The sequence below is a fragment of the Protopterus annectens genome, chromosome 4.part0 (genome assembly GCF_019279795.1).
Source record: "Protopterus annectens isolate FY-2018-M chromosome 4.part0, PAN1.0, whole genome shotgun sequence".
NCBI classification, from domain to species: domain Eukaryota; kingdom Metazoa; phylum Chordata; order Ceratodontiformes; family Protopteridae; genus Protopterus; species Protopterus annectens.
Genome location: NC_056733.1, coordinates 1,761,350,356 through 1,761,368,475, shown reverse-complemented (window position 1 = coordinate 1,761,368,475; position 18,120 = coordinate 1,761,350,356). Strand labels below are relative to the sequence as shown.

Sequence of the window (18,120 nt, the reverse complement as noted above, 5' to 3'; positions counted from 1 at the left end):
CCAGGGCTGTGTGTTTATAAAACAATGTGGACAGAAAAGCTGGCTTGGCCAAGAAACACTGCTATTGGTCAGTTCACAGTTGTGTGTATATTAACAAATCTACTTCCTTCTCATCACTCTGACAAATTTTTATTGTATAAATTAACATCAAAAGTACTTTCTTACTTCATCTTCATTTCAGTTATTTGTGAAAAGATCTATTATTATCCATTACTATCCCGTCTGGCAGGCGCAGTCAATACACAGATCTGTGGAGTGTGTAAGATGATCAGCAAGGGTTTGAATCGGGAAACATCTGCTTGTCAGACAACTGTGCCAGACAGGAGTGGCTTAGGCAAAAAAAGTAATTATGGTACAATCAGAGGGCCACATTTTTAAGGTCTCACACTCCAAGTTAGGGGATCCATACCCCTTACAATAGGAGACTGATGTAATCCCTTCAAGGGTGTTCTTCATGACAGACACACAATGCCTATTTCTGTGGTGTCAGTTGTTCATACAAATATCTCTCATTGTTCATACAACTATCTCTCAGATCTGCTCTAGCATGTGTTGAAGTCTGGCAAGATGCAAATGCTGAGTATTTCAGTGATTGCTCACAAGTATTACTTAGTTTTTCTTTATTATTATTTATTTAAATATATAATATTTATTTATTTTTATTTTTATTATTTTCCAAATAATAATGCTCTGTATTATTTTGTTTACACTCTAGAGCTTTAATGGAATGACGGCTTATATAACATTTCTTAACATGTGGAATGCTGCAAAATAATCAGAAAGTGAGAGTGGGCCTGTGTTATGAGACGTTCTAGTGTGTTTGTGTTTATTTAATGCTATGGCAGTCTTTGTTGTAATTCCTTGTGAGCATGCTCAGTATAATGATGTAGTAGATGCATGTAGTTTAGCAAAGAAAACTTTAATTACTGAATTATCATGAGAAATGTATTGTCATTTATTGTTCTTGGTCAGGACTTAATTGTATTATCCTCTATAATGTTGGCTCTGCCAATATCAGTGAACTGGAGTTAATGACCTATAGACGGAGAATAACATTTGTCGCAGGCCAGTGTACATTTGGTGTATGTGCAATAAAAATCTACAACGGTTCACTTACCAATACAAATGAATGCCTCACCTGGGTTTGTTGTATGTTACTGTGGTGTCATACAGTTTTTCCTATTGTTTTTAACAAGCTTACTTTAGGGCTACATATGAATTAAAATATTCTGCCTTCAATTCACATCTGTACTTTAACACACTTATTCTAGTCAGCATGTGTGGTGTGGGAATTACAATGGGAAGGACACACAACATTTCATTGATTACAGTAACACAAATGCATCACAGTCACAAATAATTGTAGCCTGACATTTGCTACGTTTTCCCATTAGCTGATGTATAACTTGGCATACTGATGGCATGGGCATTTATTTTGCTCATGTCTTTTGAGTACATTTGTAATATACACAGAAATACATCCTAGTTACATTGATATACATTATTCGAAACACAGCCCATGTGGTAAGAGATGGACTACACTTGACTTATACTTGATTTACGCACATTTTTGCATATGCCATGTTAGCATGACCCATTTTGCATGTATGTACAGTACATCATATCAGCTACAGTTAGAGAAATTGTAATATGTATATCAGTTCATTATTCTGTTTATATTCAGATCAGTGTGACACTTTTGTGTATGTGTCAGGTCCCTCTGTATTTACACAGCATGCATGAGCAGTCACTGACTTTCTACCACTCCCATCATGCATTTTACTCTTAAAAAATGTTTATCCTTTAGTACTATTACTGGAATGATTACACAGGTGTTTGTGAGTCTCTCACTGTCACAGGTATGTATGCTGCCATAACAGCCATGAGTATTGTTTCCTACCTACACATAAGGCAATGACACCCTTATAAATCTTTAACCTATGTGTGTGATTTAATATCAATCACGTGGATGCAATTTATTACCTTGGATCACTCCCACAGTACACATTCCAGTGGCAGATTACTTCAATACAACTGCCACATATGTTGCTAGGCATACCCAAACAAAAACTTCTAACCACACAAAACTCAAACAAGTATACTAAAAACAACGAAACTCAAACAAAACAGCAAAACAAAGTTTATTTACAATAATTTATTAAACAAAAAAATTGAGCATTTTCATCAGCTTATAACAAAGACTTTTTGTTTAATAAATTGTTGTAAATAACTTTCATTTTGCCATCACGTTCATTAGAGTTTTTGGTATACTATACTGCTAGGCATCTTCAATGCAATTATGTGAGTGACACAAATATTACCGAGCATGGCCCAGAACATGTATAGCATAAACTGTACATTTTTTTGTTTTTTTATGATTGTAATTACAGTAATTAATAATTTACGTTAATATACAATACATGCTTGACTGCTACATGTTTACATGTACAATAACCTTTCTATGGTGACAAGTAACAACAAAGGGCAAAGAAATGTCCTTTTCTGAAGTGCATGAGACAACAGCTTTGGGGTTAATTTAACTTCTGTTTACACATATTGAAATGAAGAATACAGCATAACAGATACCTTATTGTATAGACATCTGATTTGCAACACCTGTAGTATATGCAAATATACAGTAATGAATCCAATGTCCTTTATAACTGTTATGTCAGCTCAACATTTTATAAACATTTATCACATTTCTCCCCTTTGGTACATTGTAGCTCTGTGTCCCTCTCACATTCTTTGTCAGCATTTCCATTTTTTTCATGTACATGGGTCATTCAAAGGATTCCTTTACTATACCAGCATACATAATGTATGTCAATAATGTGCTCATTGTGCACTAATCACATGTATTTATATAATCTGACTACAGTTTCCCAGAATAACTTCCCCTGCTTTTTGTTTGTGCAGTGATCCCTATATCCGAGAACTGTTTCCATGTTTACCCACCTCTGCATCTTTAAATCTTTCTTTAAAGTTGGCCTTGCCTCGTATTATGCTGTCCACATGTGCTCCCTACTAGGTGTGTCTGCAGGCAACACCTTTTGTTTATATTGTGTGCTTGAGGCTCTGTGTACTTTTTCATGGTCACTAATACTTGTGCTGGTCATGAAAATAGGTTCTGTTTGATGTGTAGGCTTTTTAGCAGCTTGCATATTAAATTAACACTGCTGCTAATCGTGCTAATACACAGAAATCATGGCAGCTTAGCGTGAAGTACACACCATTGTTAATGAATCTCTAGGATAGTCTGATTTTAACAGAAATCTCAGTCTCTCCAGTTTTAAATTCCTAGCAAATAATATGTTATCATAGTTTCAAATTTATACCACCAGTAAGGAATAACATTTTTCATAGGGAGTTTATATTTAAATAGAAAAACAGTTACGGAACCCTTTAATTATATAGGATTAAATAATGGCTTTTTAAAAAAAATCATAGAGAATTCACCAAAAGTTACCCACTAGGTGTTTGTGAACCACAAGTACACAAAAATGCTATGAAAATAAAGTTCATTTGACACATAAGTTGAACAAATGTTGAAACTCAAACTCAGTGTAAATGCAACAGCTTGCACACCCCCTAATGTGGAGCTTTTTACTCCATACATCAGCTACTAATGCATACTAACTCTGAGATCAATGTACTGCCAAGCAGGTGGGATAATCCAAGGTACTGCAACCTCATATACAATATACCTTCCTTGGAATCTCAATTTCAGTCTTATGATTTCAAGGATTACAACTACTTTCTTCATAAATTCAACTAGAGGTCATCACCAGCACTTTGGATGCTTTAGTCTAGTGCAGTTAAAGCCTATGTCAATATTAACACACAGGATCTGAGTGGGATCCATTACTCAATATCTTCACTTTATGAGAAAATATTTCAGTGGATAAAATTATCAAGTGCACTGCTGTACAATGTGACTAGATCCACTGGTGCCCTGGGTGATCCCCAAGTCAATACCTTCCTAAACCACAGCTGAGCGCCAAGGCCAAAAAAAAAATCCTCTGGAGATGAAGGCAGCTTTTCATGTGTTCAAAGAAATAATTTAAATGACTGAGATTTCATATCATGGTTACTTAAATGACTCCAGCATGACACTGTCCAAGTCTTGCTGACTTTTTGGGAAATTAATGGTACCTCTTGTGCCAAATGAGCTTCCTAACAGCTTGCATCCAGGATAGCCACCTCTTTTGCCCTACCCTGTTGTTCTGCAGAAGTATATTTCAGAACTGTCTAAAGACAGTGGGCTTCTGGAGGACAGTCTTATTCAACCTATATTAAAAACCACTATTACACCAATCATTTTCTTGGCATTATGGAGCACTTCCCAAAGCATCTGACCAATGTTACTTTATAAATTAAGCTGTTTTGTTATTTCATTAAATTTAAGAATCTTCAGTTTCAAATTAGGTCATTTAGTTCAGTTCCAAATAAGGATTATCTGAAAAAAATTCCAATTTCTGATAAGTGGCATAAATAAGCAACTCTCTCTTAAAATTAAATGTATTCCTAGTGCAGCACAATCCTGCTTAGAATCATATGAAGTCCCCCTGTGAAATATACTATCTAAATGAACAGAGCCTGTTTTGGTTGTGATAATGTAAATGGCCCTGTAGAGAAACCTCTTCAAGAACCCTATATGTGATAATTTTTCAGCAGCATGGCAAGTCATTATGCAGTTCTTATTACATAAGGCATAAATGTCAATCAACAAAAAAATAATTCAGTATGATTACTAAGTGGAAACATAAAAAGACTTGTAAACTTTATTTTTTTAAAAATGCATTATGTTTATTCAGCTGTTCAACATTATTTCTATTTGATGCTAGTCCATAAAGTTGTAGTTTGTCATGTTTTTAATGAAGAGCATTTGTTCGTAATGCATGCCTACATACATATATATATAGGAAAAGAGGAAGGCCTAAGATAAGGTTTATGGATGTGTCGAGAGAGGACATGCAGGTGGTTGGTGTGACACAGCAAGATGCAGAGGACAGGAAGAAATGGAAATAGGTGATCCGCTGTGGTGACCCCTAACGGGAGCAGCCGAAAGAAGAAGGAAAAGATATACATATATGTGTGTATGTGTATATATATATATATATATATATATATATATATAAATATATTATATATATATATGTACATACATACAGCTGACAACCCAGTGATGCTTTGGTTTACACTGCAATTGTTGTTAATAACACAATTAATAGCCATTGATGTGGGCTATGAGGTATTTTACAACATCTCTACAACATTGAGGAAGATGATTCAAACATTTTAGTACACTATGAAGTGAAAGCAATTTACTTCAGACTCAGTTAAGAGCAGAAAAAACACATACCAAAGAGTAAGCTGTGTCAAGAGACATAAAAATTACATCACGTTGTTAACACATGATACACATAATTGCCATGACTTGTATATCACTTGTAAATATTGTGAAGTAAAGGTCTCACGTAAGCTAAACACCTGACAGTTATAGATACAAATTCAAGTAATTCAGTAAATATGGAAAGAGTGTAGGGGTGCTGTCTCAAAGGACAATAATCCATAAACATCTAATGTAACAAACTAATATTACCAGTGTGGAACTGCTAAAGGCATAAAAAACCTTCTAGTTGCTAAATAATACAATATTCACAAAGTTAGGGAAAGGATTAAGAGGTAAGATCTAGGCATCCAATAAACTGGAGAAATTGTATCACCATTACAAAAGGATAAGACATAAACATTCTCTAATATTAGATAATTATCATGAAAGCCAAAAAGAAAAATTAGCAGAAGAGTATGAGTGCATACAGCAAATAAGAGAATATGTTACATAAACAGCATACAGCAAATCAGAGAATATCTTACATAAACATCATACACAAAGATGGGTGAAGGATTGCTGATTCATTTTATGCTCACACATAGAAGATAGTTGGCAACACATATCTACCATTTCTAAAATGGTTCCCTGACAAGTAAGCAACTCATCTGTAACTGCCTCACACAATCTCATTGCTGATATTTTCTCAGAAGAACTGAAACAACAGAAACACCTAATGTGGGGGATGTACCTACTACACCACTGCTACACACACACACACACACACACACACACACACACACACACACACACGCACACACACATCACATCAACATAGGAAAAAGGAGAAATACCCTATATTCTGCAAATTCATCCTTCTGAGGAAAAGCTGGCCAGTTTCCACACTAGTGATTGCACAAATGAGTGTAGTGTTTGAAAACAAACCTGTCTCATGCTAAATGTCAGTGTGTTCGAAACAGTAAAACTCATGTGAAGTATTCGCCCAAAATGTTAGTCTTCTAGTAAAGTGAAAAATCTAAGAGTTGTTGCATTTTGTTATGAATTCTTTCTATAAAAAGAATTTACATTTTTAAGTTAAGAGCATTATCTTGGCACAATTTCAATACAACAGTGAGCTAGTCACATTATTTCCACAAGAAATAATTTCAAATGCATTATTTCTGTACAAACATGAGCTATTTACCTTATTTACTTTATTTTCATTGAATGCTACTTTAAATGTACTACAAAACTATTGTGGAAAGCTACTGAAAACTTTTGCCATATAATAAAGCTGTAATCAGATTAGTGCTAATCAGGAACAGCAATAGCCTACTTTAGTGCACTGTATATTTATTCAACACAGCTACCATGCAGACTACTAGTATCAGCCTTTATACTTGGCTTGTATGCAAAATGTTTTTGTTGGCTTCACTGCAGAAAGTCAAGTCACAAAAAGACAGTTTTCATATGATCAGTTTTAGGATGCCTGGGCCTTCCACTCAGCAGCAATTTAAACTCATGTTTGAGGTGGGTCCTAGCCCCCCACTCTCTTGTGATTGAAGAGTTTTTGCCCCCCTCACCCCTTAACTTATATTTAATAACACCAAACTGCACTTAAGTTGATGACCATTTGAGTCAACTTGTTATGGGTTTTCATTTTATCCCTTTGGCAAAGAATCAATGGCACATTCAGTGTGTGCAAAAGTATCTAGAGTCATACTGCATCTTTTTGCATGCAAAAAAAAAACTTTTAAAACTAACTACTGGATAGGCTTTATCTGATTCTGTGGCACTCATCTGAATAGTGCCAACAAAAATGAATATTAAACCCATTAAGTTTATAAAAAAATCATACCGCACCTGAGCATGAAGTTTAACTACTGGATAGGTTTTATCTAATTCTGTGACACTCATCTGAATAGTGCCAAGAAAAATGAATATTAAATCCATTAAGTTTATCAAAAAAAAGCATACCACACCTGAGCATGACGTTTTCAAAGTTAAAGAATCTCATAACCATTGTTTCTTATGCAACTGAAAAAGATTCAAAAAACAGATAACTTGGACATTTTAAAGCTACTTCAATGTACCAGTATCATTTAAGGTGTACTGATAACATCTCCAGCAGAAACACAGATAAGTCAGGCATTTTAAAGATGCTTCAATGCACCTATATCTTTAAAATGTCTTGCATATTGACTCATTTATTGCAGCATTAACTTTGGTATCTTTCATCTTCAAGTAATGTTTTTAAGTCATTCTATTCAATACTACTGCAGCATTAAACTGTAGTGCTTGAAACCGTCTCCAGATGTACACAAACTGCAACTGCAGGATGCACAGGCATGTATCATGTGTAAGTTAGCCACTGGAAAGGCAACAGATGGTCAGTCTGAGATCAATTCTTCACTTAACCTAAGGTTTATTAAGCATCTTATGGTGCATCAGTTCTTGAAGTTTGCACAGAAAATGCCTGGACTGCAGATAGCTTTTTAAATGCTGCCCTTGCCTTTGCTCGTGGAAGAGTACCTTTTGCATTGTTTTCCTGTACAAAATTAAAGTTCTTTAGCAACTCAGCCACTCTTCCTTTTGGGATGTTGGAAATGTCTGTTAGTTCCTCTTGAAGCTTCTCTTTAATGTAGTTTTTTTCTTCCACACATGGTAAACTTTGGTCTGTGGACAAAGAAAAAATATTCTTCATTAAAGTAAGGCAAATTTACCTCCAATAAGGTTTCAATCAGAATGTTTTTGACCACAGCTAATGTTAATATTTTGCTGTTCTATGTACTCATAGCAAAGGTCTGTGAAGTGATGGGTCATGAACTGTGGTAATTCAGCCATTTGAAATAAATCTAAATGGTTTTGAGTAATGGCTATCTTATGATAATTCAGAAACTGTAAGAGATGTTTACTTTAAATTATGACATGCAGAAGGCTTACTACAAAACTGTACCAATGGAAGAAACCTTTGAAGGACTGTATATGCCTATTAAAAACACAAATACCTTTACCAGTGGGAGATGCCTTTGAAAGGTTGCACAAGTTTTTCAAACAAAAAAAAACAAAAATTAATAACCTGTTGCAAGTTTCTGGTTAGATACATGCCAAAGTGAACATTGCATTCAATGATAAGTTGATAGCCAAATAGACTGGCACAATAATTTCTGTGGATCTGGATGTTATGTCCTTACCTATAACTTGCATGAAATAGAATGATTTTCTTATTATCTTAGCTACATGCTGCCTACATGTTGATCAAGGATCTACTCCTAACTTTATAGAGAAATTTTGGCTCCTACCTTTATAGGGGTAAGTTTGGATCTAATCCTAACTTTGCAGAGAAATTTTACTGTCTAGGCATTGGCTATTGCACAGGGGCCCTGCTGACCACTGCTGGCTGGTGGGCAGCTCCTCTCAAACTTGTCTGATTTACAGTACAGTATTGGCTGGATTTTTGGCTGAATCACAGACAGGACTCAAGAAGTCAAGATAAGTGAGACCACCTCCACCAAGAGACCAGTCACCAGCAGATTATCCCAGAGCTCCATGTTGGGCCCACTCCTGTTTGGAATCTACATCTCAGAAGTCAGGGCTAAGGTTCAAGGCCGCTGGTCCACCAAGTTCACAGATGACTTGTAAATTAAGAGCTGTTATAAATTCCCCTCCAAGACACTAACATCTTGTAAGTGGGTTTAACACAGACAAATGACTGCTGCCAAAGTCATGACATAAAACTGAGTGCCAAACATGCATTATAATGCCCTTTGAAAACTGTCAACTCAAGTTAGTTACTCCATCGATAAAACATCCTTAAGAGCTGACCTAGTAGTAAGGGATCTGGGAACATATGTAGATAGCAATCTGGCCTTTGGCCAACATGTAGTCAAAATGTAGCTAAGATAATAAAAATATCATCCTATGTCGCACAACTTATAGGTAAGGGTATGGCATCCAGGTCCAAAGAAGTTATAGTACTACTCTACTCGGCCTTTATCAGACTCATCATTGAATACAATGCCCCCTTTGGCATGTATCTAACCATACACTTGCAACAATTGGAATGCCAACAAAGGTTTCTAACCTAGAAAATTTAGGGCATAAATACCCTGTTGTACATTGACCGCCTAAAGGCTATTTCTCTGTAATCAGGCTCCTACAGGCTGTTGAGAGTGGATCTTTTCCTGGATTTGAGGGCTTCCTCACATCTAGCTGTGATGTCTGAGCCCTGGCCCAGCAATCAATGAGCCTCAATCCTCATTACTAACACCAGAGAGGATGTCTCATATGAGAGGAAAGGATAACAAATACACACAGCAAAGTGCAATTTCCCTTAAGTGCACATAGAGATCACAGTCAGTCTGGGGCTGGTTGCTCCCCTGCTTTCCAGGTTCCCAATAAGACTACCCACTGGCATAGCTACAGGGTCCAGATCTCAGCCTAGCTGGCAAGGTAACCTCCAGTACTGTCTCTGTCCAACCAGTGCTTCATGTCCCTGCCCAAGTAGCTCTTGGGAAAGGCTGACACAGATTCTCCAGCTGTGCCCCTTTACCCAGACTATACGGTAGTAATTACTGCCACCACCAGCTAATATTTATCAGCTACTAAAAGGCCCTTAAAAGGGTGTCCAATTATTACTGTGCAATATTATTATCCAATAGTAGTGTAACTTAAGCAATCAATGCTTATTGGAAGGGCTTATTACAGGATCACTTATAAGCATGCAATGTACTCTAGAGCTTAATTTATCTCTACATAAACCAGCCACAGTTGAAAAGGGTTTAAAATATTTAATAATAAATACTAAAAACACAAAACAATACTACTACACCACAGTGCTATTCAAGAGTTCAGAGATCACACAGAAACCTAAAATAATTCAGTAGTACAGTTCTGACATAACAGAAAAACACTTAGTCTAATATTTATAGTCCTAGCTATTTCTACAAGAAAACACACTTCTAAGATAACTTACTTAAGACAACAGGCAGTGCTGAGTTAGATATCCACGATCAAAATGCTTAATAATCTCTGGTTCTCACTGTTTAAATTGAAACTACAGTTCTGCTAAACATTACATCATCTTTTACACCTTTCTTGTTCCCAGGCCACACATAAACTGCATTTACATTCTTTTACACTTACAGCAATAAATGACATTCCACATGTAAATTCTAGTAATTATTCCTTACGTTAAAACAATAGAAAGCATGTGCTAGCTCAGACAGACTGACTCCGAGCTCTACAGATCAAAGGATAGATTTGAAATAATTTTAACTTCAAAAGAAAGATTTGAAATGCTTGACCTAGTTTTCCTTACAGCAGATGGCAATGTTGCCACATTGTTTTAAGTTCAACATTTCACATTTACAAATGATATAATTATCTGCATGATTCTATCTGGCTAGGCTGGCAGCCTTCACCCATCTCTACCCAGTCTTCACACCAGCCATGATGGATCTGTTGAACATGCACAAAACAAACAGCATCAGAAACACAAGATCCAGTGATCTGAAATTTACTTCTGACATAAACAGAACATGCTAGAGAGATAGAAATGTATCCCAAAGGATATCTGCACTATGGAATAGGCTCCTCATCCATGTAAAACTGAGTTATTCCCTAGTACTATTCAAACAAAACATTCACAATAGGATGGGAAATCATAAAATGTACTCCTGGTCTGGCTCCCATGTCCCTTATGGACAGAAGCCATCAATAAGAAAAAAATTATCCTAATGAACACTATCCATACAAATCCTTAGTTACTTCTCTACTAACATGCCCCCCCATATTGACGTCCATGATACTCAAGACCCAAATGGTTTGGGGTGCATGGATAGGCTTGTAAGGGTCCTAGTGGTCATTAGTGTAGTTGCAAACTGTGAACCTATTAACCAATAACAATATATGATATATACACACTAACTGCTGCATTTGATTGTATACTTGCTTTATATATCTATTCTAAAACTTCACCATTTGTTGTATGTTTTACCCACTTGTCTAACATTGCTTAGAACTCATAGGCAATTTGCATGCTAAGGGCCTTTTGTGCAGTTTACAACAATGCAGAGAGTGATGGTAATTTGTAGACTCATAGACCTTAGTTGTGTATCACAAAACAGCATCCACAGCAATGTATGCAGTATATACAAATGAGTGCATAATTATATGGAAATGATCTGGCACAACCAAGTAAAATTGAAATTTAAATGAAGGGAATAAAGAAATGTCACAATTCATAAATAGTGTGGTTGTTTGCTTGTCTCATTGCAGCTTTTTGTATAGAGATAAAGTACACCAAAAATGTCTGCATTGCAAACAGCAACAAAATTCACAGTTGCAGCAGTGTGGAGACAACAGGTGAAGTACCCTATCCAGACCAACAAGATAGTGGATTACTGCAGAGTGCTACACGATATCATCATGAACCTGGTCAATGTATTTTGCCCATATGCTGACTCTACGGGAATACAGGGTCTTCCTTTCCCTGTGGATAGCAAGGAATATGTACCTCTTACCATCTTATTTATGGGGACATTTCAGTGATCCATTGGGGGCACATTGGGTACTCCATAGGCATCTGCTTGTCAAATACTCAGTTTCTTAATATCAAGCTGCTGCTGCATGTTGAAGATAACTAGCACTATGTCTGGCTTCAACAACATTACACATCACTCAGAGGGTCCGGGTTCCATAGACTGCACTCAGCAACAATAGCTCTACCTAGCTCACAGCAGCAGTGGTATATGAATAGGAAAGGCTACCATTTTCTGAAATGCCAGACAGTCTACAATGCACAGTGGATTATTTCCAATATGTGTGCACAGTGACCGGGTAATTCACATCATTCCCACATATGTTAATTGTCTAACTTGTATCTATGTTTGAAACATGGTGATTTCCCATACAGCCATCTAGTTGGTAAATGCTTGCACAGTATGGAGAATAAATGCTGACACATACACACACTGTGTATGTAGTCAATCTTCCCCCTGAAAAAGTTTTTGTTATGTTGTCTTTTGCAAATGATGCTGGTTTCTTTCTTGAAGGTGGCTTGTGGCCCCTGTGCATAAAACTGAAAGCAAAGTAGAAATGCATTACAACACTGTTCATGCCCAGACATCACTGGCAGTTAGTGCAGAGGATTAACACTATGAGCTGTTAATGAGCTGTTTCTTTGGGGCAGGGTTCAATTCCCTCAGATTCCATTTCCTTAACTGTGATAATGTTAGCAAGTCACTTAACCAGAAAATGCTCCCAGACTGAGTCTGAAAAAGGTCCATATAGAGCAGCGGTCTACCTGACTAAGAAACACAGATAGATAGTTAGATAGATAGATAGATAGATAGATAGATAGATAGATAGATAGATAGATAGATAAGTCCAGTGGGCCTCTTCAGTACTTTCCTAATATAAACAGCAGGATGTCTGTGTTATGTGTCATGCTTCAAAACACAATTGCACATAAGCAACATTAATATCTTAACTACATGGTTGCATTACACCAACTGCCAGAAAATCCAGCAACAGCAGACAAAGTTGATAACAGTTAGCAGCTGCCAGATGGCATAGATCAGAAACAGTTTTTCATAGGCACTGACAGGTGCAATACGTGGCTGCAATGGTAAGGTTGCAAAATCTGGCTAACAGCTGTGCTTCATGACATTTATAAAGTGACAGTGTTACACACACTAAACATGATTTATGCAGTGGTTAGTGCATAATGTTTTCCTATTATGCATCAGATATCATCTCATCATAACACTAAAAAAAGAAGGTCATAGTTAGCATCATTTGTGAGCCATGGACACAATAACACAAGACAGTGATGAGGTGCAAGCCACTGTATGAACCTGACCTAACATCACTTTACCAATGACAGAGCACAGGTCTTGAGACCTCCCTGGCAGGGATGATGTACTACTTCATGACCTGGACTTGCATGGATTTTGCTGCGAAGGAATCCTGATTCTGGAGCTATATGCTCATTGCCACCCATGAAGAGGGGTAATAGACCTTCTGACAGCTCTATACACAGCAGTTGAGCATGCCCAGTGCAAAAGCCTACACATGCAACTGTCCTATGTTTATAGTTTTCCCTCTGTTAGAAAGATAGTACCGACCTGGGAAGACATGGTGGCACTGGCAATACAATGCATAGAGGTGTTCACTGAAGTAGTGTGTGTTAACACAGACATTAGCAGATCAATCATTTTGTGAGACATGCTCCAGGTCCCCACAAAGCTCAAGATGGTGATGGGTAGCATCCTCAAAAATGACACTCAGTATGCTATCCACCTTCATTGTGGATTGTGTAGCAAGAGACTGTACGTTGATGACACTACTGTTCATTTGCTGATTTATCCCCAATGCTGCAGACATGCATATCAGGGAACAGTTGTGAATTCCAGTGGCACTTGGTTCTCTTGCATTGCTCACCTTTGATGGATCTACCCATGGTAGAAGCACCGTGCAATAATGAACCTGGTATTTCAGACATGGTGGGAGTGGGAACAACTGTGATGCTCCCGGGCACTTGATGTTCTTTCCCCAAAAAAAGATTATATGTGCTCACCCAGTACAACCATAAGGTGATTATCATATTTGGCTGTTCATCATCATTCTGAAGAGGGTAGCTCCCCACTTAAGAGTGAGGTGGACACAGATTCACTATGTCTTCTGACTGTAATATATGGAATATGACCATGTATTCTGCCATCATCACAAAATTCTCTAGATATGATGGCATCTGCCCCTTGTCCATCCTCAGCCATTTCTACACATAGCCCATCACCACTTCTACATGTGAACAAATAGCACTGAAACAGTATAGTGAATGTTCTCTAGTATGCTAGACATACACCCTTGTAACATGCAGGACAGAATTCTAAACTATATGACTTACTCTGCTAGCAGCAACTTGTTACAGTCTTGATGTACCTATGAAAATAAATGCAAAATTCCTATCAGTTGCAGACAAGTCACAGCTGCATCAGCTGGTTGAGGCAGAGATAGAGCATCAGGTTGGACAATATGCTGGCTACAGTAATCCTACTTGCAGCAGAGAGCTGGTTCACTAGAGTGTCATGCCTTGACCACTGAGACACTGGAGGTTGTCATCTACATACAATCATCAGCTGGTGATGGTTCTCACTCAATAAGTTGACCTCTGAATCACCTTGGCATATCTGCAACAAGTGCCAGACCTTATCCCCCTGCATATTGTGACCCCATTCCCAATGTGTCATGACTTATTTATGCCTTATGCTTGGTCCAACCCATCCCATAACCATTTTCCTCGCTTGTATGTATGTGCCCATCCCTTGTCACTCCAACCTTGTGCAAAACCACCCTTGTTTGAATGTACTATTTCAAGTTTGCCTCTGCAAGCTATCCTACATTCTCTTTCATCAGTTTTCCCTTGTATACTATACTCTCACCCACTTTCTTTATTTATACAGGTAGAAGTGGACACTCTCCATAAAAAATAAAATTTACCCTGTCTTCCTTCCACCCTCCTTGTACTCACCTGTGAGATATCCTTCTGTGTTTACTTCTTCTTTATCTTATCCCCTTTCCTATTATCCTTTATACCCCATGTTCATCTCCATTTTATGCTAACAGTTGTAGCCATATGATTTCAGCATCCCAAGGGATTACTGAGATGCCTAACTTGAAAGTTGCAATCATGCTAAATTATATTACAGCCCAAAAGTTTTGACAATCCTCTATTCTTACATTCATATTCTTGACTTCATATAATTTTATACTTTGAGAGCCAAGGTGCACCTCCATGTTTTTGTTGACCTGTTCTGCTACTTACTGGGAGAGCCGTACAGGTTTCTGCATTTGCATTACTGTAGCACTGATCATTAGCATAACTGAGCTGAACAAGGATAATTGTTCAGAAGCACTACAGCCATAGATACATCAGTAACAAATACCTCTCACACTGTATAGTGCTGCCTTCTCAGGCAACCACTGCACAGCTATGCAGTAAGCATCTGTGAATTTTACCAACTGTGTCACATAATAATGGTTCGGAAGTTTGGACAGTTAGTTAGTTAATTAGTTATGATATTTTTATACAATTTTTACATTAATTGTATCACACTATCAGAAAATCATTACTCTTGCTATCACTGAGCACAGCAGAGCTCATTTATCAATTTTACAGTCAGACGGCAGAATAACTGCTATTTCCATCCCTTGGGTTTTTATCAGATGACCAAAGACGCATTTTGTCGAGTGCGTCTTGGTCGAACTTGAAATGTCGAAAAGGCAAAATGACGAAGCAGCATATAAGCAAATTCTTTCCCTGGGAAAGAAGTCGCTTGGCCATTCCATCACTTTGCCATTTTTGGCACTGTAGTGCGATCTCAGAGTTGGTATATTTAAGTGGGAGGGTCGGGGGCAAAGCCCACCACTTTATGCAATGTTTTAATGTTTTTTTTTTTTTTTTTTTTTTTGGGAATAGTGATTTTTTTTTTCCCCTGGGAAAAAAAATCACTGTTCTGGTTGTTCAATGTCTTGTGAATTCAAACTTTAGAGTTTGATATAACAATGTTCGATCATTTGATCATTCGTTGTTATAATATAGACCCCCCTCCCTCTACCCTACTTACCTCCCTGCCACCCTTCTCTGATCAAGACTTCCATGCATGCTGTTCAACTTTGCTCAGAACAGAGTGGTTGGGAGTTAGGGTCAATCTGTCCAAGACCAAATGTATTTTATTTGGTACACATACATGTGACAGCATGCATCCTGACAAATGCAGCATCCATGGACCTAATCCATGGACTTGACAGTGAGTAGAAGTGCAAGTATTTTGCAGTCCAGCTTGACCCTTTGCTTACATTTTCTTATCATATTTATAACCTGTCAGGGCCGTTCTCTGTTCTGCTACACACTTGCCATAAGGTAGACAGCCTCCTCACCAGGCATGTTAAGGTCATAGTTATGAAAAGGGTACTGCTACCAACATTTAAATGCACAAATACCATTACTTCTTCAGCCTTTACCCATGATGTTAAAAAATTACAAAATAACATATGTAGATTTGCAAAAGGGGCAGAAAAGAAGTAAAACTGGTACAGATTTTGGTTAGCTCCTTACCATCCTAATTTTTAAGTTGACAGTTATAAGATATTATGTCATTTTATGACTATGAGGATAAATACAAGACTTAATGTCCTCTGAGTGCTGTTTTGTATCACATGTTTTCCTTGGTACTCTCTGTCACCCCCCCCCCCAAAAAAGTGCATTTTTCTTTAAAAAGTCAAAAGTCTTGAGCATCCTTTTTGCAACACTAGGTCTGTCAAACACATTTTCAGCCTTCTCTAGATACCTTAAAGTATCTCTGCATCAACAAACTGAATGTAGCCAATAATGAGTCAGCGATATAATAAGGTGGTCTGCAGTTAACTGAGCTTTTAATAAAATCTCTAACAGTTTGCATAAACAATGCTATGTGGCAGTTTATTTCTTAAATGGTGATTGCTCTAAGTTGCCATAAGGCTATTGTTATTATTATTATTATTTTTATTTTAATCTGATCTGTTTAGATTGTGTTTACATTTGCTTTCTATGTAAAGGAAGGGCTTTCAGCAAGTTAAACCTAGTTATAGGTTAATATGTAAATATTTGGCAATCAGTCTGCAAACCATTATATGCCTAGCCAATAATCCATATTCAAAACCTCCTTTCATCCTTAGTTAGGGCAGTACAAGATAGACTTTGAGAAAGTATCAGGATGCTCATCCCATTATCTAACTTTACCTTGAAGGTGGCAAGGGTGCTACTTTGCTTGACATGTAGGGGAAGTTTATTCTAGAGGTGGTGGATATGTTGGGTATGAATCTATTATATCATGTATTATTTATTTGTTGATGAAGACTTAGTCCCTTTAACCTTGCATTAGAGGAACACCTTGTTCTCTGAAGGAAGAGAAGATTGAAAGGCTAGAAACAGATCCCCATGTAATAGTCTATAAGAAACCGATTATAGAGAGAGGGATGCTAGTATGTCCTGATAATTAAGACTCTTGAGGCCATTAAGCTTTTAGTTAAGAATCTATGAGGTCTCTCAAGCCAAGTGATATGTTTTGACAAATGCATGGGGAAAGGGGCATTATATTATTCAATAATAGGTCTGAAGAGATATGAATAAAGGGAAATTTGGAATTCTATGGATCTAAAGAAGATGCCTTTGGAAATTTGATGAGCTATACAGAACACTTTCTTAAATATTGTGGTGACATTATGGTAAAAAAAAGATAAGAAATTATCAACAAAGAGTGCCGACATATCTTATCTTATGACAGGGTCTCAGTGGAGTGGTAGATCACCTATATAATTTGGGAATATGTTTCACTTACCAAAATTAATTATACTATATTTTTTGCATGCCATTTTCCTTTTAGCTACTTATCCCTACCGACCTAAAGGCCACATCAGCTTAAGAAGACAACATTAGTTTTATAGGTTCATAGGAGGTTACTAGGCTAATGTCCCTAGGACTCTAACAAGCCTAACCAAGTTCAACCCTTGTTCCCTTAAGGGTCTAGAGATATGGTCTATGTTATATGCAGATGTAAATCAGCACCAACTGCCCCTATCCAAGAGGGATTGCTTGGGAGGGTGGCCTAATGGTTAAGGTGTTTGCCTTACAAACACAAGGTGCAGGGTTTGAGTCTCACAAGGGATAATTGGCTAGGCTTAAAATGGCTCACAAGGGCAGCTAGCCTAGTACTAATCTATGGCAGTCATGACTTAGTGGT

At 37.3% G+C, this 18,120-nt stretch overlaps 1 protein-coding gene across 5 annotated transcripts in view; it reads right to left on the bottom strand.

The window, feature by feature from the left end:
* Positions 1–5,098: 5,098 nt before the first annotated feature.
* The window catches only part of LOC122800009 (SH2 domain-containing protein 4A-like), a 484,425-nt gene continuing 471,403 nt past the window's right edge, over positions 5,099–18,120 (bottom strand). For all 5 annotated transcript variants that reach the window (XM_044069469.1, XM_044069468.1, XM_044069467.1 and 2 more), the window contains one exon: positions 5,099–8,011. In XM_044069469.1, coding sequence (XP_043925404.1) covers positions 7,773–8,011 — 239 coding nt within the window. In that variant the 3' untranslated portion in view covers positions 5,099–7,772. The remainder of the gene's footprint in view (positions 8,012–18,120) is intronic.